This window comes from Schistocerca serialis, chromosome 1 (genome assembly GCF_023864345.2).
Source record: "Schistocerca serialis cubense isolate TAMUIC-IGC-003099 chromosome 1, iqSchSeri2.2, whole genome shotgun sequence".
NCBI classification, from domain to species: Eukaryota; Metazoa; Arthropoda; class Insecta; order Orthoptera; family Acrididae; genus Schistocerca; species Schistocerca serialis.
This window is the reverse complement of record NC_064638.1, coordinates 824,380,427-824,407,631: the sequence shown is the minus strand read 5'-3', so window position 1 is coordinate 824,407,631 and position 27,205 is coordinate 824,380,427. Positions and strand designations below refer to the sequence as shown.

Below are 27,205 nucleotides of genomic sequence, written 5' to 3'. Positions count from 1 at the left end.
ATAGCGAAGATGTTGAGTCGCAGATAAGCACAACAAAAGGACTGTCACAAAATAGTCGACAGACACACAAAAACACCCTCACGCAGACACAACTCGCACACACATGACTGCAGTCTCTGGCAACTGAAGCCACACTCACTTATGCATTGAAATCTTTCGAAAATAACTAACTACAATATGTTTATTAGCAACTGGCTGTGACAGTTAGTTTTTACCACTGGTATTTATTTTTCTCTAGACATATGAGACACAATTAGATGGACACAACTGGTCACTTCAATGGGTTTGAGGAGAAGTGTTGGCAGTACACTAATGCCCGTAAATGGTTTACAGGGAGTCCATGTCATTTTTGATGGTATCTTCCAAATCATTCTTGTTTTGCTGTGATGCAGTGCTTTATTTAATAAGCCTGTGGAATCTCTGTTGAAGTGTGTTTAGTTCTCCGTAGTGTGTCTCGTGGATAGTTGGCCTCTCTTGACAAGTAGTTGTGGTAGATAATGTCACATATTTAAACATTCCAAACTTGATGTAAGTTTTCCTATGTTCATTATGCTTTAGCTTAATTAAGAATGCCGTTGTAATGTATACCACCATAGAGCTGCTGAAATCTATGACTAGTTCCAGTAATTTGAGCCATTGATTGGCAGACTTCAGAGTTTTAAATGGTGTTTGCCAGCTATAGATTATTTTCAAATATGTCGCATATCTTGTGGAAGCAAGTTTCCTGGAGTACTGCACGACATCATCTATCTCACTGACAGCACTAACTATAGATAGGAAATTTATTTTAATGTAACGGAAGTGTGGTATATACCATCTTAAATTCTGAATTCTTTTGAAGTAAAGGGGTCTGCTAACTGAAAAGCAGAAGCGTTAACTTGTCAGTAGACACACACACACAAAAAGAAAGAAAACTTGCTAGCTTTTTGAAGTAATCCTTTTCCCAACTAGATTGGAAAACACACACACACACACACACACACACACACACACACACACACACACACACACGGGATGTGTTGGGTGGTGTGGGTAGAGAGGGTGTGAGGCAGGGAGAGAGTTTGTGAATGGGAAACTAGCAACTGGGGGGCGGGGTCTAGAAATGCGAGGAGGGAATGGGTTTAATGTGGACAGAGCTGAGAACGGAGCCATCAGAAAGGTGGCCAGGAAGATAGGGTGTCTTGGCCGTAAGTCCAGACCATGAAGATATCATCAATGAACCTGAACCAGATTAGGGACTGGGAGTTTTGGGAGGCTAGGAAGGTTTCCTCTACATGAACCATAAACAGATTGGCATTGGAGGGTGCCATCTGGGTGCCCATGGCTGTGCTGTGGGTTTGTTTGTGTACCTTCCCTATGTAGTTATGGGTAGTGATATAGTTGGTAAGGTGTATATGAAAGAGGTGGTGGGTTTGGAGTCTGAAAGACCTTGGGAGGGGTGGATCTATAGTGGCAAAGCCATGAGCATGAGGGATGTTGGTGTATAGGGAGGTAGCAACAACAGTGATTCAGGAAGGAAAGGAGTGGGGATGGTGGAGAGACAGTGAAGTAGTTAGTATCTTTGATGTGGGAGGCTAGGTTTTTGGCAGTTTGGAGGTGTTGATCAACAGGAGCAGAAATTCTTTCAGTGGAAATGTATTTAAATTCTACCAAAACTTCCCTACAACACTTATACTTAGGTCTCTTGTTTGTTACTGTCTTGTAATCTACATCTATTTTCTGTCTCTTGTATTTTCTGACCACATCTTTTCCCATGTTTTCCTTCTTGCCTTTTTTATCTGCGCAGTTCATCAGATCCGATCAACTTGGTAGCATGCATCTTTTGGGACATGCTGTAGCACCACTTGCAGATCCACCAGATCACTGATATAACGCTATCCAGCAATTAATTGCTACGTTTCAGTTCCAAATCCACCCACACCTCCTCATATATCACTCCCATCTGAATTTCATGCCTTTCCTTCTTCTTTCCCACACATGAGTCTAACTTACACACAATTAAATATCTTCACATACAAAGGTCTAATATTTAACCCAGCACAATTTTCTCCACCCTTCTCACTTCCCAACTCCCACTTTGTTGTTCAGTTCATTTATAACTACTTAAAGCTTTCACTTGTCGATTTCCTGTGTCATTTCCCATTTTCTAACACCATTCATACTCCAGTGGACCCCTACTCCATCTATCTGCACCAGTTTAGGAAAGTATGCCTTTCTGTGGTAAAACCCAGTCCCGAATCCTGTTCCATAAATGCTGTTGCTGTCTAAGCTATGGAATTCCTCCCTCCAATTGTCTAACCATGAAAAAAAATCCCCTTCTCTGGGTCTCACCATTCCCTTCACAATAACCTTCACCTTTTCAAAGTCTGCCAGTCCCTAACTCTCAAAAACGTGATTCTGCAGAAATACCTCTCCATGGCACAGGTAGCAGAGAACCACCACTACTCCCTCCGCAAGATACTGTTTCTGTGCAATCCTGACTATGTACACTGCATCTCCGAAATTGAAATGCTTGCACTCCAACTCCTGGAGGAGCATTCCAGACACTACCTCCATAAATTGTCCAACCTGTTGACACCCTACTTCTCCCATGGAGGACCACTGCCTATCATCACCCATCCTACTCTCAGTAAACCCCTTCGACGATCCCTCATAGCATCCATACCCCACCTGTCTGGCTTTTTCAAATTACTAAATCCTCCAAAAACTCCCTTCCAACACACTAAACAAAAGAAAGAACCCAAGCATACCCAAAACCCTGTTGTTAACCTTTCACAAAAAACCTCAGTCCTACCCAAAGACCTGATTTTCAGCCCTAACTCCAAGTGTAACCATGTTGGGCTTCTGAAAGACATACTCTCCTTCTGTTGATCTCTACAGTGGAAACACTTCAGCTGCAAAGGAGTGCCCACTTCTTCACCCGGTATCACCATATCCTTTGTCAGGGCTTTGATTATCTCTCATCATGTGTTAAAATAATGGACATCCTACCTATGATTTCTCTCATCCTCCATAAAGTGGTGGTCTATTGCCCAGCCAACCTACACAACTCCCACTCCCAACCCCTCGCCTCATGTATCTGATACCTGTGGTAGACAAAGGTACGAGACCTACCCAATCCACCCACCCAGCACTTCCTGCTCCAGTCCTGTCACAGACTTATCCCAACCCATTACAGACTGGGCCACCTGTGAAAGCAGCCATGTCATATACCAACTCTGCTGCAAACACAGAACAGCTTTTTACGTCGGTATGATAACTAACCAGCTGTCCACCATGATGAGTGGTCACCCAGTCAGTAGCACACCATCTAGTGAAGCACAAGAAGCTTAGTTTCAGTGGCTGCTTCACAACTTGGGCTGTCTGGATCCTCTCCTCCTCCACCAGCTTCTCCAAGCTATGCAGATGAAATTTATCCTTATGACACAGTCCCTGCTCCGTTATCATCCTGGCCCCAGTCTCCAGTAGCCCCAAATTCTTCACCTAACCGTTGCATCTCCTTCCGTCCTGTCACCCTCTCTCAATTCATGTCTCCATGTCGCCTTTGGTGTGTGCCACTCCCCACCGGCTCCAACAACCGTGCATCACTTGCCTAACTTGAGTACCTGCTGTCCCTCGCTCCCCACACTCCTACTTGGCAAACTGGCTGCCACCAATCCCTATCCCTGCTTCCCACCTTTCTCTGCCTCTACCCATCCCATGTGACACATCCTCCAGCACAGTCTAATCTACCTGTCAAAATGCAGCACTGACACTGTTTGTCCAGCTAAGCTGAGGAGCACAACCACTAGAATATACTAGAAATTAATTTTCATTCCTGAAATTTGAAATTTAATGTTGTGGTTTTAAATGGTATGTTTTTTCCCTGTGACAATTATAACTTATTTTTATCTGTAGATGCCCCTCATTATTTACACTCACTTGCTATTTGACATATTGCTGATATATTATATTTCTGTTCATTAATGATCTAATGTTGTTATAATCATTTCCAGTTTTGGTTTACATAATGATCTATGTTGTCAGGCTAGAGATACAGGCAGATGTAGCATCTACACAGCGCCTGAGCACAAGTAGTGAGACTGCGAGCTTATCTGAGCAGTCTCAGTCCCTGGCATTATCTGAGGGTACAGTTCCACGTTCAGAAGTCACAGCACCAGTACCTGTCGAAGTACATGCAGGAGCTGAGTCAACTTCACTGCAAGGAGCCGTTCTGCCACCTCCTTCTCCAGAGGAAAGTATGAGTCGACGTCACACGTACAGACGGTCACGTCCACCACTTGACAGACAGGTAAGTCTGCCTGTGCCAGTCATTCAGTTTTTGATGGATATAGCCTAAGCATAACTTTTTAATAATGCACACTTATAGGTCGAAACATTATGACCACTGCCAGACGTGAGATTCTGTGCCGTCTGGTGGCGTTGCTGGTACATGATGCAGTTAAGGAAGTGTTGTAAGTGGAGCTGAAATGAATAGGGAGTTGTTCTAGTGATGACATGTGCTGAAAATTGAGAAAGCCACTGATGTAAACTACTTTGGCGAAGGGTAGATTTCTGTGGCCAGGCACATGAGAATGAGCATCTCGGAAACGGCGAACCTGATCGGCTGTTTGTTTACTACTGTCATGAGCATCTGTTGGAGGTGGTTGAAGTATGCTGAAACAATGAGTAGGCGACAAGGTTTGGGTGTCCATTTCTCATCACAGAACATGGAAGTTGGAGGCTTGTCCACTCTGTAAAGAAGGATAGGTGGTGATCTGATGATGGAGCACACTGTTCGGTGCACTTTGTTGAATGTGGGGCTCCACCACAGAAGACACATACTTATTCTGTGTGACCCAACAACTTCATGATTTACAATTGTAATGGACACATGGTCATTGAGACTGGACCATGAGTTAGTGAAATGCATCACCTGGTCAGATGAATCACATTTCTTGTTACACAGTGTCGATGATTGTGTCTGGGTTTGTCATCATCCTGGTGAATGGCTGCTCAAAACAGGCACTGTGCCGTGGATGAAGGGCTGGAGGAGGCAGTATTATGCTACAGGAGACATTTCTCTGGGTTTCCATGAGACATGTGGTAGTAATCAAAGGCATCATGACAGGAAATATGACCAACACACTACTAAGCAGATGGTCATAATGTTTTGACTCATGAGTGTGTATATTTACCTGTTAAGTGTGAAACTGAATGTTACACCATGACTCGGTCAATGGACCAAATGAGAGAAATGTGATGATGCAATATTGAAGCCACAGAGCATAAGCAGCAGTAGTTTCAAAACCTGTTTTTATTGTAATTTTCAAGCATTGACTTTATATAGTGATGTTTGTCCTGTAGTAAGATTACTCTTTTCTGCTTTACTATTGTCAGTTTTATCACAGGTTCCAATAGTTGTGACATGATTGAGGAAGGGAAAAAAATAACCTTTTATGCCCACGATTAAGGAAGGGAAAAAAATAAACTTTTATGCCCCTTAAATCCTGGTTGTCCATCAAAACATTTTCTTTCTGGTGACATATAACAGCATTTATCTTCAATCCCGTGTCCGGCCATCCTGATTTAGGTTTTCCGTGATTTCCCTAAATCAATCCAGGCAAATGCCGGGATGGTTCCTCTGAAAGGGCACGGCCGACTTCCTTCCCCATCCTTCCCTAATCCGATGAGACCGATGACCACGCTGTCTGGTCTCCTTCCCCAAACCAACCAACCAACCAACAGCATTTATCTGATTTGCTTAGTAATATCCTTATTAATATATGTGTGTCCTTCACATTCAAGAGCAATTTCTGTTAAATAAAATCCAACATCTTAACATCTTGTTTTTGAAAAATCATGGTACTGCTTTTTGTGCTATCATGAGGTCTCTTCATTAGGCCTTGTAGGAATTGGTCAGATGACTTGCAGTAAAAATTGTTTTGAACTGAAGATTTGATTCTTGAATGAACCTTACACAAGATGAGGCTATAATTTCTTGCCATTAACTTGACTCTTTATGTGCTGGGTTTTTGCACGACGTATGTGTCATTACCTTCTCATAGCAAATATGTCTTCACTGATATCATTAAACTGGTGATTTGCATGAAAAGCTAGCCAGAAACTACACTGGTGGTCATTAAAACGGTGACACTATGAAGGCAGCATGCAGTGCTCTACATGCTTTAATATGATAACTATAATCATTTCAGCACAACCACATAAATTAAGTAGAGGCAATGCAGTCTACTTTGTGTGTACATAAATAAGATTACACACCTTGTTTTTCAACCAGAAATCACATTTAAATGTAGCTTGTTTGTGAGATCATGTTATTCCTCAGGTAAGGAGGAGCAATGTCTACTAGCACATGTCAGAATTCAACAGAGGCAGTAGGATTGTGGCCTAATTAAGACTTGCAGTTTATGTTCTGCGATATTGGTGCCCATGTTGGTTGAGATCTCATTACTGTCAAGCAGATATTGAGTTAATGGATTCAGGACTACCATGTTCATTACCATATGTGATATTAATGGCTCTGCATGACTAGTGCCCAAGAAGACAGTCATATTGTTCATCCAGCCATGCAGAATTGTACAGCCACATTATCTACCTGAAGTCAGGAAATGGGCTTGTTCGCAGCAAAACAAGTATCCACAAAAACAGTGCAGTGACGCCTGGAACACTATGGTCTGTCAACATAGAGACCTTTGTTGTGGCTTTCCTGATGTGACAGCAGAGGGAGGTGTACGGGCAGAGGTGCTCCCAGCACCAGCACCAAACAGGGCATAGTAATGATGCGACACTTTTTTTTCTCTCCCCTCCAGACAAGTCCTGTTTCTGCATATGGCATTATAATGGACACATCTTTATGGAAGCTCCAAGGAGGACAGGCTTTGCTAGATTGCTTTCATCATTGTCATATGAGCCCAGTGCCTGCCTTGATGATACTGGATTATATTGTGTCCACTACATGATAACCTCTCTCTCATACGCATGGCCAATAATTTGCGCAACAGCCATACATTCTGATTTCTTAAGGATAGTCAGGATGGCAATTCTTCTGGGAAACCTGGAATCCTCAGGAAATTGCATTTTACCTGGAAAAATCAAGAAAATCTTGGGGAATTTTAGGATTTTCATAAAACCTCAGGGAATTCTGTTTTTCTAATCTAACATTAGAATTTAATTTTATTGAGTTTCATAAATCACAAGTTTTAAAGCACTTAATATTTCCAAGTATGTTAATTATATGACTATTATTCCATACAAATTATTGATAATTAAACACTGTGTCAAGATATATCAACTGAAAGGAAAGAAAAGTTGTTATTGAGATGTTCCCCCTGTCCCCCGCTCATCATTAATTATCAAGAACTTTTTATGATGCAATCTTGCTCCACATACCTGGAATTCTCAGGTAAATTTTTTTCAGGTATGATTAGCTACCCTCATGGTGGCTGTGGCCTATCTTTGTGGTCTCTTTGACATTATCTATCAACAAGATAACACAAGGCTGTGTGTTGCCTGTGCTATCCTGACCTACCTCAAAACAGAGTGTATCAGCTGCTGCCCTGGCCAGCATGTTCTTCACGTGTCTCACACATTGAAAACATCTGGGTATAGTTTGCCATGAGACTGACACACCACTGGTCACTAGCCAGTGTGATTGATGTGCTTTGGCACAGAGTTAAAGCAGCATCACATGAGATACATGTATCTGCCGCCCAAGCTCATTTCAACTTGTCCAGCTGGATTGCAGCTGTAGTTGCTGTCAGAACTGCTAGTTTAGTGTCTCAATTTTGCATCCTGTGTATCGTTAAATCACCTGTACTTGAAATCGAGTATTCTTGCTGCTGGGTTGTTTATACGTATAATAAGTAAAATTTCGTCATTTTCTGTCCTTCCTGATGTTGCAGTTTTAATGACCAGCAGTATATTTACACTCATCTGTGCAGGGTGTATTCTTAAAACAATGGGATATTACAGTTGAACACTGGACTCACTCATAAAAACAAACATGAAAATAGTCACTCACTTGCAGCTGAGCTACTCACTTATAAAGTGAGGAATATTGAAACTTCTTTTGATGAGGATTATGATAAATTTTATATCAATCACTTAGCCACCATTTCGTGGTCAGTGAACCTGATGAAGTAATTGTTGAATATGATGGAGAAATATTTTCATTTCTCTCACATTTCATTTATATAAACCAATACTGTTGTACAATGGAAAATTACTGAATCAGCTTAGCTGTGTTTCATGTGAGATTATGAATATAAGAAAAAAGAACTGTCTTAGTTGTAGGTTCAACATATAAGTATTTGAATCCTGCTAAACAAACTAATTTCTTTGTGTCTAACTGCAGTAATAGCAGTAAATGAAATTAATGTTACCAGGCAAGTGACAGCAGTGGACGAATGACTGGTGGCGATGACTGCAGCTCGGAGCGTGTACGTTTTGATGACCACGTGAGTTTCATCACACCGCCATTGACAGCCTACTGCGAAACATCTGAGGATGATGAGAGTGATATCGTAGGCAGAAGGCCTACTCGACACCGGACAACTACTACAGCAGTGGCAGAGGTACAAGAGCTTGGCAAGTGGCAGGCAGTACCCATGATTTCACTACCAGATGTGCCACCGTCCCTGACTCTTCCTGGCCGGCCTGTTCGAGTTAGTGTACCTGTCACATCATCCTGAATAACGCTTCTGTTGTAGAAGGCACCTCTTGATAATTTCTTGTTTTTCTGTACCTGGAAATGAGAATTGTTGCTCGCAATTTTGGAGCTATTTACAGAAAGTGTGAAGATTGTACAAGTGTAGCAGTTATGTTATCTGCACAATGTGTGTGCAGGCTGGCGGAAATAGACATGCAATTAGCAACTTGTTGAGTTCCAAATGATTTTTTATTTTTTGTTGGACAGTGTAAATTTTGCTTATGCTGCTGTTAGTTGACAGTTCCATATTGTACTGGGCAACTGTGTCTTTATTTAACTGTACTTTATAACCGTCCTTTCATATCCTATTGGAAAATATTATAATAAGTGTTCAGTATCATGCAGAATTCTCCTTGCACTTCTGTGCAGTAGGATGCAGTATTATGTGCTTGTAGCATTAGATGTTTCATAGATGCTCAAGATGAAGCTTATGCCTGTGTGTAGGAATATTACTTTCTCTTGTATAAATCTATCTGCAAGTCATAATCACTGTTTTTCCAATGATGTTATTTTCATGTTCCCAATTTGATTTTTTGATACTGCAATTTTAAAGAGTGATACAATTTTGAATATTCTAATTTTTATTGCCACCTCTTTATCTGTTCTGTAAATTGTTATATATTTTTATTTTGACAGTGTATGTGCCTGTATAATGTTTGTGTTATGATGATTTACATTTAATTTTATTTATATTGTAGAGTTATCTTAGTAAAATTAGTGTAGATGTACTTGTATGAGGGATGCATAAAGAAATAAATTGTGGAAGCTGCAGCAACAGACAGAAACATATGTACTACGCAGATTCTGTAGAAATAATGTACAAACTACCCTCTTTCAGAATGCTGTTGTAATCATCTCTTGGTAAGTCTACCCATGTTAACTTGCATTATGGAGGAGGGTTAGTTCATATGTTAATTCTACATATACATTTTTTTGTTCTTAAAAAAATTTAAATTCTTAGCAATCATTTAGCATGCTCTGCACTGTGTACACTGAAGTACAAAGTTTTTGATAAGACTGCCAAGAATTAGGCTTGTGCTAATACCTCTGACAACATTCTAATATCAAATTACCTGTCATTCTCCACAAGATAAGATAATACACCTTTTTATGTGTAAAACCCATTTTTAGTTGCAGATGCTCAGAATGCATTTACACCTTCAGTTAATGAGAGATTGCAATGCTGTAAGAAAAAATCTTTAGCATTCTTGGTTACAAAATTTGCATGCTATTTTTAAGATTGTACCAATAATCATGTATTGATTGTATGTGTACAAGTTGCTGAAGTGAATACACAAGTAGTAACACATTATTATTGTGGATATACTGTTCTGCATTTATTGTAATTTGTATATGTAATTAGATCATCTTCTATTCATTTGATAAACTGTGTAAAGCCATATAGAGGAGTTGTCACAGATTTTTATTGTTTTAAAGAATGCAGAGAAAAGAAACTAAGCATAGAGCTATAAGAGTTGCAGTCCATTCATTTGAGTAAGTGTAACTGATTTTAATTTAAGAACAGTAATGGGTTTCATCCTGTATAGATGGCACAGGCATCATTGTGTTTCCTGTTAAATGGTACTAAGATGTCCACAATTGTTTTATATTGGGGTACAGATATAATGGTTGACAATAATGGATTTTTGTCTGTGGTAAATGTGTTGCTTACAGTGAAAGATCTTAGAAACTATAAAATTCATGAAAGCCATACTATCTGTGATTAAGAACATATTGTATATGCTTTGTGGTGTATTAGAACAGCATGCAGTATTTATGTAGCCAACTCATTATGTGTTGTGAAAGGAGTCTGAATTGTGCCTATGTCAAATCTTGCAACACACAGAATATCAGTTTGTTAATTTTACTAAAGACAACAATGCATTTGGCATCAATTTAATACCACACAACCATTAATCTCCTCTTTCATGAGTCATTGGTCTATTTGCTCTATTGAATTTATATTGTTAATCATCTTGTAGCTTATCATGAATGAAATAATCGTGCACGAATAAATAGAAGCGCCATAAAATAACACATTTTGTGGATTGTATTTCAATGAAAAGTTCATAGTATTCATACTGTTATCAACAAAATGTTATAGATATGCAGAAGATCATTACTGTTAATGATCAGTGTGCCTTGGCATAGCTGTCAGCAACTGCTGTAAGAACATCTGTCCCGATAGCTGAATGGTCATCATGACGGTCTGCCATCCTAAGGGGCCCGGGTTCAATTCCCGGCTGGGTCGGGGATTTTCTCCGCTCAGGGACTGGGCGTTATGTTGTCTTCATCATTTCATCCCCATCCGGCGTGCAGGTCGCCCAATGTGGCATCAAATGGCTGGACCTTCTCTGTAACCTCCCGGCCAATGACGCCAAACGCTCTTTTCATTTTTGCTGTAACGACAAGCTACTTGAGTTGGTTATCAAATGATAGGAGCTGGAACACACACAGCCACATATAAGTGTGTCAGCATAATGCACACTAGAATGCCAGAAAACAAGGAAGAAATGACGGAGTGGAGTGAACAGGGAGAGGGTTGAAAATAAGAAATGAAGGATTTAAGACTGCCTCATGATTTACTGAAAGCAAATAAGAAATTTTAACCCACTAAGTTTTGACTATGGGAGATGGAAAGAAAACAGAGGTAGAGTCCTTTTACCAAGACATAGGGGTTGTTAGTGATAAAAGATTCTGCTAAACTGGTGGTTGTATTCCAGATCAACTCTTTGCCTTTTATATAAACACATGTCAAAGTATAAGTATGTTACAGACACACAAACATTACAATTTTACATCAAAGAAAGACTTGGTTGACTTGTTGTTGTAGTGATAATATGACTGATGTCAACTCAAAGCATAATTATCATGCTTTCAATGGCCACATCGTTGGTAGATTGAGTGACCACGTCATTGTTGGAAGTTAGTAGGCCTACTGTTCTTGCATGAATTAATTTTTATAAATTGGAAGAAAAGGTGGGATATGGTAGAAAAGATAATCAGCATTTTTGTTGATGTATGTTTTGTGCCCATTAGTCCATGTTCCAACGCACATTTCTCTGCCTAAAGTTTTATCTTGGAGTGCTGGAGACATTATCGGAAGCTGTAAGAACTCGGAAGAAACAAGATTGTAACTGCTTTCTGAATTGTTATGGTCTCTGATGATGCCAATAGCATTGGTAAATGAACCTTTCGACAGAGAAATATGCTTTTGAACACGGCTTAATGCCAATAAAACAAACGCAACTGGCCATGAAAGCCTACATTGGAGAATAGTCAGAGTATTATTTGTTATAGTTTCTGCACTGTCATAATTTAATTTCATATCAGGTGATTAATAATATTTTGTTTATGTTTAATATCCAGCACCCTTTCAGTAAAAAGGCTGGACTGTGAAAAATATTGTGCGACTCTTTATTAACAATGTGGCCATTGTGGGGCACTAATTGAGGATTTGAAGTGTATGTTTTGTTCGCTTTTTAAAACAGTTGAGTCTTGGCAGTAGCTTCAGATCTGCAACAGAGCCTACAAATTGAAAAAGGTTGTGCCATACTGCCATAAGAGACTGAAAAATTGTAATGGAAGAAAATCGTATTTTCTTGCCTTTTTGTGCAGACAACTAATGTAATTATTCACAGCTTTTTTGCACCTGAACATTTTTGCATTTCTTTTGGTGCAGTTTTCCTAAAAATAATTTGTATTTTTTCTTTGTATATTATTCCTATAGTTTTCATTGATACTTTGACAACATCAGTTTTTTTATGTTGTACTGCAGGAACAGCGAGATGTGTTTTGTAATGATACAGTTGGGTCACCATTACATTTTAAGTCTACCCTTTTTAAGCTGTGTATCTGAACAACATGATTGAAATAAACTGAATTTTGTAAAACTGATTGCAATTTTTTGTTATCCAGCTAGTTAATTAATTTCATATTTCTTGGATCACTTATACAGTTAACTGTAATCATGTGGAACAAGTCATTTTACATTTACATTACATATTCATTTCTGAATATGACTACATGCTAACCATTTACAAGTTTAATGTATTTTTATTTTTTAAATATGGATGCCAGTGTGAATTTTTTTCAGAATACTATTCCATATGATGTTATTGCATGAAAATACACAAAAATGTCAACTTTTTGATTTGTCTCCCCCCAAGAGTTGCAATGATTCAACATGCAAATTTGACAGAACTAAGTTGTTTTATTTTTTTGTTAAAAATGAAACTCCTCCAGCTGTACTTAAGATTTTATATTTATTTGGCTACTAGTTTCGACGTTGCGTCAATGCCATTTTCAGTCCTGCACACTTTGATGAAGTGTGCAGGAAGTCAATGTTGGTCTCACCATGGACTTCTAATACTGAGCATTATTTACAATTTCTTCTGTTGCTGGAAGCTGATTGCTGTTGATTTCTTGCCATGACATTTCAGCTGACAGCCAGTCACCCATCTTCATGTGAGTTTTTAGCACTGTAGATTGCTAGTTCACATCACAAACTTTATACCAAAAAATTCTGGTGAGATTCATGCACAAAGGCTCCCGCTACATGAGCGACATCTGTTGAGTTTTGTGTACTTTTTGAATATTGCTCCATCTGTGGTGTTCAGGCTTGTGCATAATAGTGATATCACATGTGTGCTTTCTGTCAGAATGCAGGCTTGTAGAGTTAAAATGTAGTTGTCAGATTAATAAAATTAATTGTTGTGAGATATGTCACTAATCACAAATGTTTCCTTTCTGTAGATATTCAAGAAATCAACACATCCCATGTCTTACCCAGTTGAAAGGCACCATCATGATTAATAAGATCTTCCGCCAAACGTAAAACTTCAGTTTACCTGGGAGAATACTGTGATTCACACAGTCAAATGCCATAGATATATCACAGAGAATACCATCTAGTGCTGTTTTATTATTTAATGCTTGTAAAATTTGGTGGGTGAACATGTAAATGGCATTCTCCATTCAGCTATTCTTCTGAAATCCAAACTGTGATGGGATTCTCTTCTAGAGTACGCCACATTCTCAAAAATTTTGGAAAATGATGTCAGTAGGGAAATGGGTTGATAGGTATTGATATCTCTCCTCTCACCTTTCATTTAGAGGGGTTTAACAAACAAACTAAGGAAAAATGCCCAGAGTCAGTGATGCATCATGTATTTCAGGAAAGATAGCACCTACTGTGTGTGAAAAAAGTCTTTAGTACTCTGTTATAAACACCACCAAATCCGGATGAGCTTTTGTTTTTGAGGGAATATATAACTTTCTTAATTTCAGAAGGAGAAGTTAGTGAGACATTTGTGTAACTGAATTTCATGTGAGCTGCTTTTTCAACATATTGCTTTGATTTTTCTCTTGAACTGTTTGTCCCTATATTTTGTACTGCATTTAAGAAATGATTATTAAATATTTCTTCTATTTATATTAACAGTGATGTTATCCTGTTCTGTGGCCATTTGCTGTGTCTCTTGTCTTACTACATTCCATGTAGGCTTATGTGTGGTGTTGGGATGTGGCATAATGTGCATATTCATTGAGTTTTAATAACTTCCCTTAGTAATTTCGAGTAGTTTGTAACTACAGCAGGGCCTTTACTTGTTGTTGCCAACAGATACATTCCTCTTGTAAACTAGTCACAAAAACATTTGTTCCAGAGACATGAATTATTCTAACTGATTTACACTGAGGAGCATCTATTTTGTAAGACAGTATCTTATTTATTCTAACTAGCCGTACATCGTAATCAGAGGGAGCATTTGTTACTGGGCACACATGTATTTCTTTGCTTTGAGTTTCAGCAGGGAAAATATTATCAATTAAGACCCTACTGTCTTTACCCACTTTTATTGGAAAATTAATTACTGAGCTCCCTGCCACCGATGGATAAACAGCAGCCAGCAACGAGTTGTACTCTTAGCTCACTTATTTGTTTCATAGTTTAATTCTTAATTTCTTTGCGTGTTTGTGGGTACTTGCATAGTTTAATGTCACAAATTTTGGGTGTATTATAGTATTTCAGAGTTGTAGCCTCGTGTTTTAGTACTACTCGACAGTCATCTGTTTTTGTTTTGAGTGGCGAATGTCGGTTTGTCACAGCCAGTGAGCTCCCTGCCACCATTGGATAAACAGCAGCCAGCAGCAAGTCGTACTCTTAGCTCACTTATTTGTTTCATAATTTAATTCTTAATTTCTTTGCGTGTTTTTGTGTACTTACATAGCTCAATTTCACAAATTTCAGGCGTATTATAGTATTTCAGAGTTGCAGAATCGCGTTTTAGTACCTGAATAGTGTAAATTCGCGTAGTTGCCAGTCATCTGTTTGTTTTGAACGGCTTGTGAGGTAAAAGAGAGGGATTCAGGGGGAATTGGCCACCATCTGTAATCAGCTGGAAGCTGTGTTTGCCGTGGTCGACAGGCTCCAGGCTGTTGCCCTGGGCTGTGGTGACACTGGGACACAGGAGGTGAGCGCTTTGGCTCCTGTGGAACCTGTAGAATCGCCTGGAATCTCTGGTGCCACTGCGCCCTCGGATTTGGACGTCTACACTTGCCTGATGGTGATTGGCGAACTGTGGCGGGGTCACGAATCCCTGGGTGGAAGGCGAAAGTTGGTGCTTACGCCTCCATAACAGGTTTGAGGTACTGCTCACTGCTGAAAGTTACTTCTGAGCCAGCAAGGGTGGCCTCGCCTGTTGTGGCAGTGGCCAGTCTTTCTGAGAGGTCTGGACAAACGCAGAGGGTGGGATTGCTTGTCATTGGGAGCTCCAATGTTAGGTGGGTGATGGAGCCCCTTAGGGGTATGGCAGCTAAGGACGGGAAGAAAGCCAATGTACACTCCATGTGTATGCCATGGGGAGTCATCCGAGATGTGGAAAGGCTCCTTCCGGATGCCATGAAGGGTACAGGGTGCAGGTAGTGGCTCCTGTTGGCACTAATGATGTGTGTCGCTATGGATCGGAAGAGATTCTCTCTGGTTTCCGGTGGCTATTTGAGTTGGTGAAGACTGCCAGTCTTGCTAGCGAGATGAAGGCAGAGCTCATTATCTGCAGCATCGTCGACAGGACCTATTGCGGACCTTTGGTACAGAGTCGATTGGAGGGTCTGAATCAGAGGCTCAGACGGTTCTGCGACTGTGTAGGCTGCAGATTCCTCGACTTGCACCATAGGGTGGTGGGGTTTTGGGTTCTGCTAAATAGGTCAGGTGTCCACTACACACAGGAGGTGGCTACATGGGTAGGAGGGGCTGTGTAGCATGGACTGGGCAGTTTTTTTAGGTCAGACAGTCTCAGGAACGATCAAAAAGGGCTCCAGTCTCAAAGGGTACAGGGCAAAGAAACGACAAGAATTGACCAAGCAACAGTTTGTATTGTAGTTGTAAATTGTTGTAGCTGTGTTGGACAAGTACCAGAGATTCAAGTGCTGATAGAAAGCACTGAAGCTGAAATCGCTATAGGAACAGAAAGCTGGCTAATGCCGGAGATAATTTCTGCCGAATTTTTTACAGAGGTGCAAACAGTGTTCAGAAAGGATAGATTAAATAAAGTAGGTGGTGGTGTGTTTGTGTCTGTTGATAGTAGTTTCTCTTGTAGTGAAGTTGAAATAGATAGTTTCTGCGAATTACTATGGGCAGAGGTTATACTCAACAGCCATACCAAGATAATAATTGGCTCTTTCTACCGACCACCCGACTCAGATGATATAATAGCTGAACAGTTCAAAGAAAACTTGAATCTCATTACAAATAAGTACCCCACTCATACAGTTATAATTGGTGGAGACTTCAATCTACCCTCGATTTGTTGGTGAAAATACATGTTCAAAGCCGGTGGTAGATATAAAATATCTTTCAAAATTGTACTAAATGCTTTCTGTGATAATTACTTTGAACAATTAGTTCATGAGCCCACATGAATTGTAAATGGTTGTGAAAACACACTTGACCTCTTAGCCACAAATAATCCTGATCTAGCAGAGAGCGTCATGATGGATACAGGAATTAGTGAACACAAGTGTATTGTAGTGAGGCTCAAAACCATATCAACTAAAACCACTAAAAATAAATGCAAAATATATCTATTTAAAACAGCAGATAAAAATTCGCTTGATGCCTCCTAAGAGAGAGTCTCCATTCCTTTCAAGCTAATTATGTAAGTGTAGACCAGATATGGCTCAAATTGAAAGATACAGTATCGACAGCAATAGATATACATACCACATAAGTTAATAAGAGACGGGACTGATCCACTGTGGTACACAAAACACGTCAGAACACTGCTGCAGAAACAACGAAAAAAGCATGCCAAATTCAGAAGAATGCAAAATCCCTAAGACTGGCTAAGTTTCGTGGAAGCCCGAAATTTAGTGCGGACGTCAATGTGAGATGCTTTTAATGGTTTCCACAATGAAACATTGTCTCAAAATATGGTAGAAAACCCAAAGAGATTCTGGTCGTTATGTAAAGTACACCAGTGGCAAAAAACAGTCAATACCGTCACTGTGCGATAGCAATGGAAATGTTACCGATGATGGAGCCACTAAAGCGGAGTTACTAAATACAGTTTTGTGTAATTCCTTCACGAAAGAAAATGAAGTAAATATTCCAGAATTCGAAACCAAAACAGCTGTTAGCATGAGTGCCATTAAAGTAGATATCTTAGGTGTTGCGAAACAACTCAAATCACTTAAGAAAGCCAAGTCTTCCAGTCCAGATGGTATACCAATCGGGTTCCTTTCAGAGTATGCAGACACAATAGCGTCTTTCTTAGCAATCATGTGCAACTGCTCACTTGATGAAAGGCCTGTTCCTGAAGACTAGTAAGTATAACAGGTCACACCAATATTCAAGAAAGGAAATAGGAGTAACCCATTGAATTACAGACCCATATCAGTGACCTCAATTTGCCGTAGGATTTTGGAGCATATACTGTACTCGAACATTATGAATCACCTTGAAGAAAATGACTTATTGATACATAACCAACACAGATTCAGAAAATATTGTTCTTGTGCAACACAGCTAGCTCTTTATTCCCATGAAGTAATGAGTGCTGTCGACATAGGATTTCAGATCCATTCCATATTCCTAGATTTCAAGAAGGCTTTTGATACCGTTCCCATACAAGCGACTATTAATTAAATTGTGTGCATATGGAGTATTGTTTCAGTTGTGTGACTGGATGCATGATTTCCTCTCAAAGAGGTCACAGTTTGTAGTGATAGACAGTAAATCATCGAGCACAACAGAAGTGATATCTGGCATTCTGCAAGGTAGTGTCATAGGCCCTCTGCTGTTCCTGATTTACATAAATGATGTAGGTGATAATGTGAGCAGCCCCCTTAGATTGTTCGCAGATGACGCTGTAATTTACTGTCTAATAAAATCATCTGACAATCAATTGCAACTACAAAATGATCTAGAGAGAATTTCTGTATGGTGCGAAAAGTGGCAATTGGCACTAAACAGAGAAAAATGCGAGGTCACCCACATGGGTACTAAAAGAAATCCATTAAATTTTGGGTATACAATAAATCACACATACCTAAGGGCTGTCAATTCCACTAAATATCCAGGAGTTACAATTACGAGCAACTTAAATTGGAAAGACCACATAGATAATGTTGAGGGGAAGGCGAAACAAAGACTGCGCTTTGTTGGCAGAACACTTAGAAGATATGACAAAACCCACTAAAGAGACAGTCTACGTTACACTTGTCTGTCCACTCCTGGAATATTGCTGCACGGTGTGGGATCCTTACCAGGTAGGATTGACGGAGAACATCGCAAAAGTGCAAAGAAGGGCAGCTCGTTTCGTGTTATCGCACAAATGGGGGCGAGAGTGTCACTGATATGATACGCGAGTTGGGGTGGCAGTCATTGAAACAAAGGTGGTTTTCTTTGCGACGAGATCTATTTATGAAACTTCAGTCACCAACTTTCTCTTCTGAAAGCGAAAATATTTTGTTGACACCTACCTGTGCAGGGAGAAATGATCATCATAATAAAATAAGAGAAATCAGAGCTCAAACGGAAAGATTTAGGTGTTCCTTTTTCTCATGTGCCATTCGAGAGTGGAATGGTAGAGAAGTAGTATGAAAATGGTTCGATGATCCCTCTGCCAGGCACTTAAGTGTGAATTGCATAGTAACCATGTAGATGTAGATCAAATTGTAAGATCCTAATGAGACTTCCAGATTATTTTTCCTATCAAAGAACTCTAGAGAATCACCTTGAAATCACCGTAGATTATTAATTGCTATCTGACAAACATCTAGTAAGGAATCCATATTCCACGTAAACAGTTTAAATTTGCATTGGGGGACAGTTACAATTAAGTGGGAATGATTTCAAGGCATTAATATTGAGAAGTACGTGCTTCCATATGATGATCACTACAAAATCTGCTTGTCTCAATGTTTTTAAGCTTGGGTTCTGTCTTAATGTGTGTAACAGCTCCCCTTTTGCCATCTTCATTCAACACGAGTGACATACTAAAGTGTATTTTTTCGTATTTAACTTCTCAAACCATGTGGTTGTGTGGTGCTCAGATAGGCATAAGATGTGTATCTTTTCAGGAGCTCTTAAGTTTTCCAAGCAGACAAGAAACTCTTGTACCTTATTATTCAGTTCTCTAATATTCTGATGAAACTGGAAGGAAAATATCTAAGAGAATTGGTTATAAAACAGCCTCTTCCCACTACATTGGAAACTGACAGACAAAATTCTTCTTCAGCTTCACTGTTTCTAAGGGTGATCAAACTTTTTACAATCCTTTAGTGTCACAGTGACAGATTTTGAAAGTTGATGGCATCTCACGAAGGTAATAAAACCTGCGAATTTTCATCACCTAGTTAAAACTGTTTGTATCTTTTTTACTTTCTTTTGATACAGAGAATGATGGTGTCAAGGAAATTTGATGTGCACAGCACTCCTCCACTTCCCTTGATTGTACGCATGACTGCACAGTGGGCCAAGTTGCTTTTGCTGCCGATTGAAAACCATAGACACAATTTCCAAATCATGTTGATTTGTAGTTTAGTTTAAAAAACAAAGTTTGATAGACCTGAAGGATTTCTCAATTTGCACTTACTACACTGATATTGTTTCCTCCCTCCCCCTTCCAGCAGATAGCCTGAGAAATGCTATGGCTAGGAAAGACTGCCACATTTATCAGTCCCAGTAACTTAGTGATCTGAGAGAAACTATGGATCGTTGAGTAAGTACTAAATTTGCCGGACATTAGGAAGACGTGATTTTACTAAATTTCATAAGGCAAATGCCAACATGGTTCCAATTTCCTTCCTGATCCTTCAGCAAGCATATTTGTGCTCCGTCTCTGATGACCGCACTACTGGTTTGACATTAAAGCATAAGCTACCTTTCTTTCCCAGAAGGATGTCCCATAACTGCTCAAAAGCAGTCTGGTTCTGGATACAGGCTGCCATTCACTTCACATTTAATCTCTCCCCATAGTGCAACAAGTTTCAATTAGTGAAACAAACATTGCAGTTTGGTACAGAATAGCAATGAATTCTCCAACTGATGCTACTTATATCTTGATTCGTATGAGAGTCATTCCAGGATTTGGCATCACATTGGACAATATGATAATCAAACATCAAACAAGATATTTTGTACAAGCATTCCAATTTGGGATACTATTGTGCTATGTCTTGCATTCTCTCTCATTGCTTCCTTTTTTTTTTTCCAGGATGTGCGGGGGGGGGGGGGGGGGGGGGGGGACAGACGTGATGGCCATCAGATAAGAATGTCAGAGATTTTGTCAGCACTGCTTACTTTCAGTTCTGTGTGGGTTCTCCATTGCCACTAAGCAGCAAATTACAGTAATCTGTGCTCATGGAAATGCTGCATTGAAGAAATTTTGACACTGGCTATCTCAGATGGTGGCACCTTATTGTGTTCGCAACACTGCCAAATACTGTCTGGAACCAAAAGCTTAATTAGTTGCTTCATTAAAAATAATTTTTATTTAAAGATCATTTGTTATTTGTGTCTTGGATAATTACTTGTCATTCTTAGCTACTTCCTTTTTTCCTTAGGAAAAGGAATCTTTAATTTAACAATATTGTGAAAAGGAAAGTTGCTACTCACCATGTAGTGGAGATGCTGAGTTGCAGATAAACACAACAAAAAGACTGTCACAAATAAGCTTTCGGTCAATAAGTCCTTTGTTAAAAATAGACACTCCCCCCCCCCCCCCCCCCCCCCCCCCCCACACACACACACATATGCAGTCTCTGGCAGCTGAAGCCTGGCTGGTGAGTAGCGACTCTTTCTTTTCATAATACTGTTAAATTCCATCATGGATTTTTCCATTGTTTAATCTTTAATTTAAGCAACATTATATATAGGCTGCCACAGGGGAGAGCAAATCTTCATTGTTTATAGTGCAGTTTCATGTTGACTATATTGTAATGAGGTGAGAAAGTTTTAGAGCAATTCTGGAGAGTCCGCCAACAAAGAACACACTTAATGGCTACTTCACCATTGCACCTAGTAGAAAATTACTGGGGCAAAAATACAGCTCCAACATAAATTGCTCCATTAAGGCAGATATTCATAACTGACATAATGGCTAATGGAAATAATCTCTTGTAAGTAGACAATATGAACTCAACCATTAACCAGAAAGTGGCTATTAAAATATTTTTTTCTAAGAATTGGGGAGCTCTGCAAGACACTGAAATTTTTCAGTTGCCACCTGAGAACTGACAGAAAAGTCACTACATATAGTATTTTACCATTTAGGTGTTTATTGGGATGTACAGTCCAGTTCAGTTATCACAGGTACTGTGTACAGACAAAGGATCTGAAATTACATGAATTTATCATTGGATAGTTGTTAGTGATGCTGTCTTAAATCCTGGAAGACCAAGACCTAAGGAATGGGACACTACATTGAATGTGGATGGATACAAAGTGCAAACTCCTTTGCAGGTGCAAAGTAGGCACTCATTAGTTGAGACACAGCTAAGCAGATAGATATAAATGAAACAGTTGAAATACTTTCTCATTAGTCACATGGGCAACACAAGTATTTCTCAGGTGCAGTTCACACTTAAAGTGCTGCATGACACACATGAAATGTAAAGTTTCAGTGTTTTGGCATAAAGCACCTTCTACTCAAGACAATCAGTCTTGAGTTCAGACACAAGATACGTAACCTTACTGGCTCACAACCTTCTCTGTTATACAGTTCACATTGAAAGACTGGCCTGTGCATCATAGTAAACTTATTTTTCCACGCCAAATATGACATGCTTTGAAGCCGTGTAATACATTTGCCATTATCTGTAATAACTCTTCTGCTCTAAATTAATAACAATCACAAAATCTACAAGTTTCATATTGCCTACTAATGGAAAACGAGATGACTTCATGAAAGACTGCAACCATGAAACCCAAAAAAAAATAGTCTGTCTTGATCACACTTTATTTCTTCAGATGGATAACACTTTTTCAGCAGACTGACATCATCGAATGGGTGATATAAAGTTCTTGCATTCCTTTGGTTTAAATTGTTAAGCTGCAGTATATTCAACTTCAGAAGTATTTCTTCAAGAAAAAGTTGTAGCTTATGTTATTTGAACCATGAATTTTGGATCTATTTGTACTTATTTTAACATCACCCACATCCCCAGATGTTAGCATGATCACATACAGTTCTGACTCTTGCTGCTGGGAATGTTGTTAATTGTGTGATGACTAGTGCAAGACCAGCTATCAAAGTGCTTCCCAAATTTAAGGCTAATGCAAGGAGATGCAGGTGCTCTTAAAACAAGTAAGAATAGAACCAAAACTTGTGGTGTTTGTCTGCTACATCTGTGCTTTTATTAAGTGTGGGAATAAAAGTATACTACAAATGTTGATTTGATGATTTTAGCATTAATTCAAATTTTGTTAATTATCTTGTGACTATGTATTTCTAGTGACAAGCTAAATAAACTTAATGGGTGTAGACCTATACTCTCACCCCAGCATGTTAAAGTTCATAAGGCAATTGAATACTCTGATTTCTTTCGATACAGTTAAAATGATTAAAGATACTCACAGATTTAACATGTCTGCATCATGCATCACTAGTAACCCATTTTTTTGTTACACGCCTCTCAATAGTAAGGTTCTTTTTAAACTTTGGATATGAACAAATTTCACTTCACTATATTCCTTTCACTTTATTTTTCATAATAAGCAAACAAAACTACAATCTTGGCTTATTTCACTACCCTCAACATCAATTATACGAGTCTCTTTACTGCTCAGACTCCAAAGTTCAGCATTGCATTCTCAAAAGACTTTTGTCACTGCCCTGTCTGAAAAATGGCATAGAACTTCCCAGAAAACTCATCCTATCTGTAAGAGTCCCCACAGCCACAATAGTTGTATAAATGAGTAATACTACTCTTAAAAAATGAGTTGCTGTTTTAGCTATCAAGCAATGCTGTCTCTGTTGAGTATTCTTCATTCTTCATCAGTGATTAACTGATGTAGTTAATTTGACAATCAAAAGATACCAGGATCATATACAACAGTTCTACAAAATGTAGCTTGGCAATGATATACTTTCTTGCGACATATAAGCAGATCATGTTGCAAGATGAAAGATACATGGTCACATATTTCCATTAGTAAACAAAAATCCCAAAATTAAAAATTATGTGCCAAATGATATGAAAAGTAAGTGTGTAGAACACAGGACAAAACATAAATAAAACATAATTAAAAATAAGGAAATATATTCAAAATTATATCAGTGTTAATATGTGTGTGTGTGGTACAGTAGTAGTAACCACAGTACTATGTGCGATAATCCCAAGCTGTGATACAACACTTACACTGATGGGTGAAGTTATTAATGAAGCTATGAATTCTGTAGCAAGTAAGGTTGCCATTTGTCCAGATTTTGCCAGACAAACTCTGCATTTCAGTATGTCTGTTTATGTCCAGCAGACCTTTTTATTTTTCATGAAATGTCAGGAATTTTTTTCTTGTCATTATTTTGAGAATGATTTGCCAAAATTCTGTTTAGGAAAACTCAGTCATGTACTGAAATCTCCCCTTGGATAAGTATTCAAACAATAGTTATGTGTCAATAATCAATACTAAGGGGTAACAATAATCAATACTAAGGATTTTGATTTTCAAGAAATTGATAGTTTTGTAATGATAATTATTGTTAGTAACACTAAGAGTTTGTAACAGAAGTGGGCCATTGCTTAAGTGGCTTTTATGAAACAAGAACACACTTTTTATATGTGGAGTGATATAAACACTTTGTTTATTATATTTAGTTAATTATCTATCTATGATATACGAGGGCCGTTCAGAAAGTAACCTCCGGTTGATTTAAAAAAATACACCAAGTTAAATAAAAATATTTTAATATATACATCTTACAACTACATCTTTGCACTATTTTTCTACATAGTCTCCATAGCGATTGAGGCACTTATCGTATCTCTTCACAAGCTTTGAAATTCCTTCTGCATAAAAATCACCCGCTTGTGCCTGGAGCCAGCCTGTGACCGCATCTTTGAGCTCTTCGTCGTCATCAAACCGCTGTGACCCGAGCCATTTCTTCAAATGCATGAAGAGGTGATAATCACTTGGCGCCAGGTCTGGGCTGTAAGGTGGATGGTTGATAACGTCCCACTTGAAGGACTCAAGAAGGGCCGTTGTTCTGCGAGCAGAGTGAGGACGGGCGTTATCGTGCAAAAAAACGATACCGGAAGTCAGCATACCACGGCGTTTGTTCTGTATAGCCCGTCGTAACTTTTTTATTGTTTCACAGTACACGTCTTGATTAATGGTCATACCACGTTCCATGAATTCAACCAACAACACCCCTTTGGCATCCCAAAACACCGTTGCCATCAGTTTTCTGGCAGAAAAATCTTGCGAGGCTTTTCTTGGTTTGGTAGGCGAATTTGAATGTGCCCACATCTTTGATTGTTCTTTTGTCACAGGGTTCACGTACTTAATCCAGGTTTCGTCACCGGTCACGATTCTGTTTAACAATGGTTCTCCTTCGTCCTCATAACGTGACAGAAAGTCTAATGCAGAGGCCATTCTTTGAGTTTTGTGGTGGTCGGTAAAAATTTTGGGCACCCATCGTGCACAGAACTTACGGTAACCCAATCTTGCTGTCACTATCTCGTACAAGAGAGTCTTAGAAATCTGTGGAAAACCAGTAGACCACTCCGACATTGAGAAACGTCGATTTTCACGAACTTTTGCATCAACTGTCTGAACGGGTTCGTCAATCACCAATGATGGTCTACCACTCCTCTCTTCATCATGAACGTTTTCTCGTCCACTTTTAAATAAACGTACCCATTCATGGACAACTCCTTCACTCATAACTCTTGGTCCGTACACGGCACAAAGCTCACGATGAATAGCTGCTGCAGAATATCCTTTGGCTGTAAAAAACCTTATGACAGCACGCACTTCACATTTGGCGGGGTTTTCTATTGCAGCATACATTTCAAACTGCCACAAAAACTAAACTAGCGCAGGTACGACGTTCACTCGACCACGGCTTGATGCCGACTGACCTGTTGAGTGCGTGAACGCACAGATGGCGTCGCTACTCCCCCCACAACCCGCACTGTGACCAATCGGTGGTTACTTTCTGAACCGCCCTCGTATAAGTAAATTATGAAAAGGAAAGTTGCTACTCACCATATAGCAGAGATGCTGTGTCACAGATAGGCACAACAGCGAAAAGACTGTCACAAATAAGCTTTCAGCCAGGGCAGCCTTCGTGAAAAATAGACAACAACACACACACACACACACACACACACACACATACACACATGCAACTCACTTGTGACAGTCTTCTTCTTGTGCCTATCTGCGACTCAGCATCTCCGCTATATGATGAGTAGCAACTTTACTTTTCGTAATATTGTTACATTCCATCCTGGATTTCTGAGTAAATAAATCATTTGTTTTGACAAAGAATAGTGAAGAAAGTAAAAGGGAGTGCGAATTTTGCGATGAATTACTACACAAATGTGCATCTCTTAAGAACAGGTTGAACAAAACTGAAGAAAGTATTATTTGTAATTTTTACATTATGTGGCCCATAAAGGTGTAAGTGATTCTGAATGACATATCACCTTTTAAAGACACTGTTTTATTTACTTTGGATCCAGAAGAGTATCAGCAAAAGAACAGAGCAAGTATGACAGTATTCCTGATGATTAATTACAGTAAGACCAAATAATAATCAGTCAGTATGCCAACAGAAAAACAGTAAAGATTAATGATGAAGTTTTAGAAACAGTTAATGAATTACTGTCTTAGTACAACTGAAAATATTAAGAGGCTGGACTTAAAGAAATAAACATTTGGGTACAAATTACTCATAGTTCATTTGGTAAATGGAGTGTTGTTTTTGGTCAACCGAATGAGCACTTAATTGAACTGTTACTTGCTTGCACATGTCACTCCACCTCTCCCCTCACCCCATGCTAATGCTGAGTTGTCAACTGTAGCAAACATTTACAGATTGCACCCCACTCTTTTACAATTACTTGTGTCAAATTTAGCATGTTAAGTGAACATGCAAGGTAAAATGCCTAAACATAAACATGTTTTCCTTTCTTTGAGAGTAAATATACGATTAGTAAAAGATTAGAGGAAGGTGAATTGGCAATCAAATTATTTAATGAGTAGATGGTTGGTAAATCAAAAATTGTGGAAATAAAAAACCAAAGACGAGCCTCTCAAATTTTATATCCAAGCTTGATTCTTCTGATGGATCGTAAAATTGTAAAACTGTGAAGCTCACCACGAACATGGATCTAGATGTTATGTACAAGTGGTTTACACAATCAAAAGACCACAGGGAGAATCTATCTCTGGTCCCACTCTATGTGAAAAAGCAACTCAATTTAGTGAAAATCTTGGAGGGCCATTGATTTTTAAACCAAACATGGACTGTTAAAACAAACACACTGTGAAGTGAGGACATGGCATTAGTGAGTTACAAGTACAAGGATAAAATTACCTGATGATCCTTCAGCAACTGATTACTTCAGAATCAAACTAAGGGACTTATTGAGGGAAGAAGATTATGCTATCAGAAATGTTTACAATGCTGCCAAAACTGGGCTCAATTGGAAAGCTTTGCCACAAAAAATCTTGCTTCATGTTGTGAATTAGCAGCATCTGGTCCTAAGATAAACAAAGATCACATTACTGCTTTAGCTTGTGCTAATACTACTAATACCCTCCGACTGCCTATGCTTGTTGTTCCAGACATGTTAATATGTCGGTGATGCCTATTGTTTACACCACACAAAAGAATGCCAGGTCGGATTTTCATGGAATGGTTTTCGGAGGTTTTTTACCCCCTGTAAAAGCTTATCAATTTAAGAACGACAAAAAGGAGAAGAGAGAACTTGTCCTTGACGACACACCAACGCATCCATTATGTGATATGTTAAAGTTCATAAAAA

At 39.1% G+C, this 27,205-nt stretch overlaps 1 protein-coding gene across 6 annotated transcripts in view; it reads left to right on the top strand.

The window, feature by feature from the left end:
- LOC126484410 (E3 ubiquitin-protein ligase RNF19A-like) overlaps positions 1-12,604 on the top strand; it is a 373,735-nt gene extending 361,131 nt beyond the window's left edge. For all 6 annotated transcript variants that reach the window (XM_050107948.1, XM_050107917.1, XM_050107933.1 and 3 more), the window contains 2 exons: positions 4,027-4,291; positions 8,385-12,604. In XM_050107948.1, coding sequence (XP_049963905.1) covers positions 4,027-4,291; positions 8,385-8,690 — 571 coding nt within the window. In that variant the 3' untranslated portion in view covers positions 8,691-12,604. The remainder of the gene's footprint in view (positions 1-4,026; positions 4,292-8,384) is intronic.
- The last annotated feature ends 14,601 nt before the right edge of the window (positions 12,605-27,205 follow it).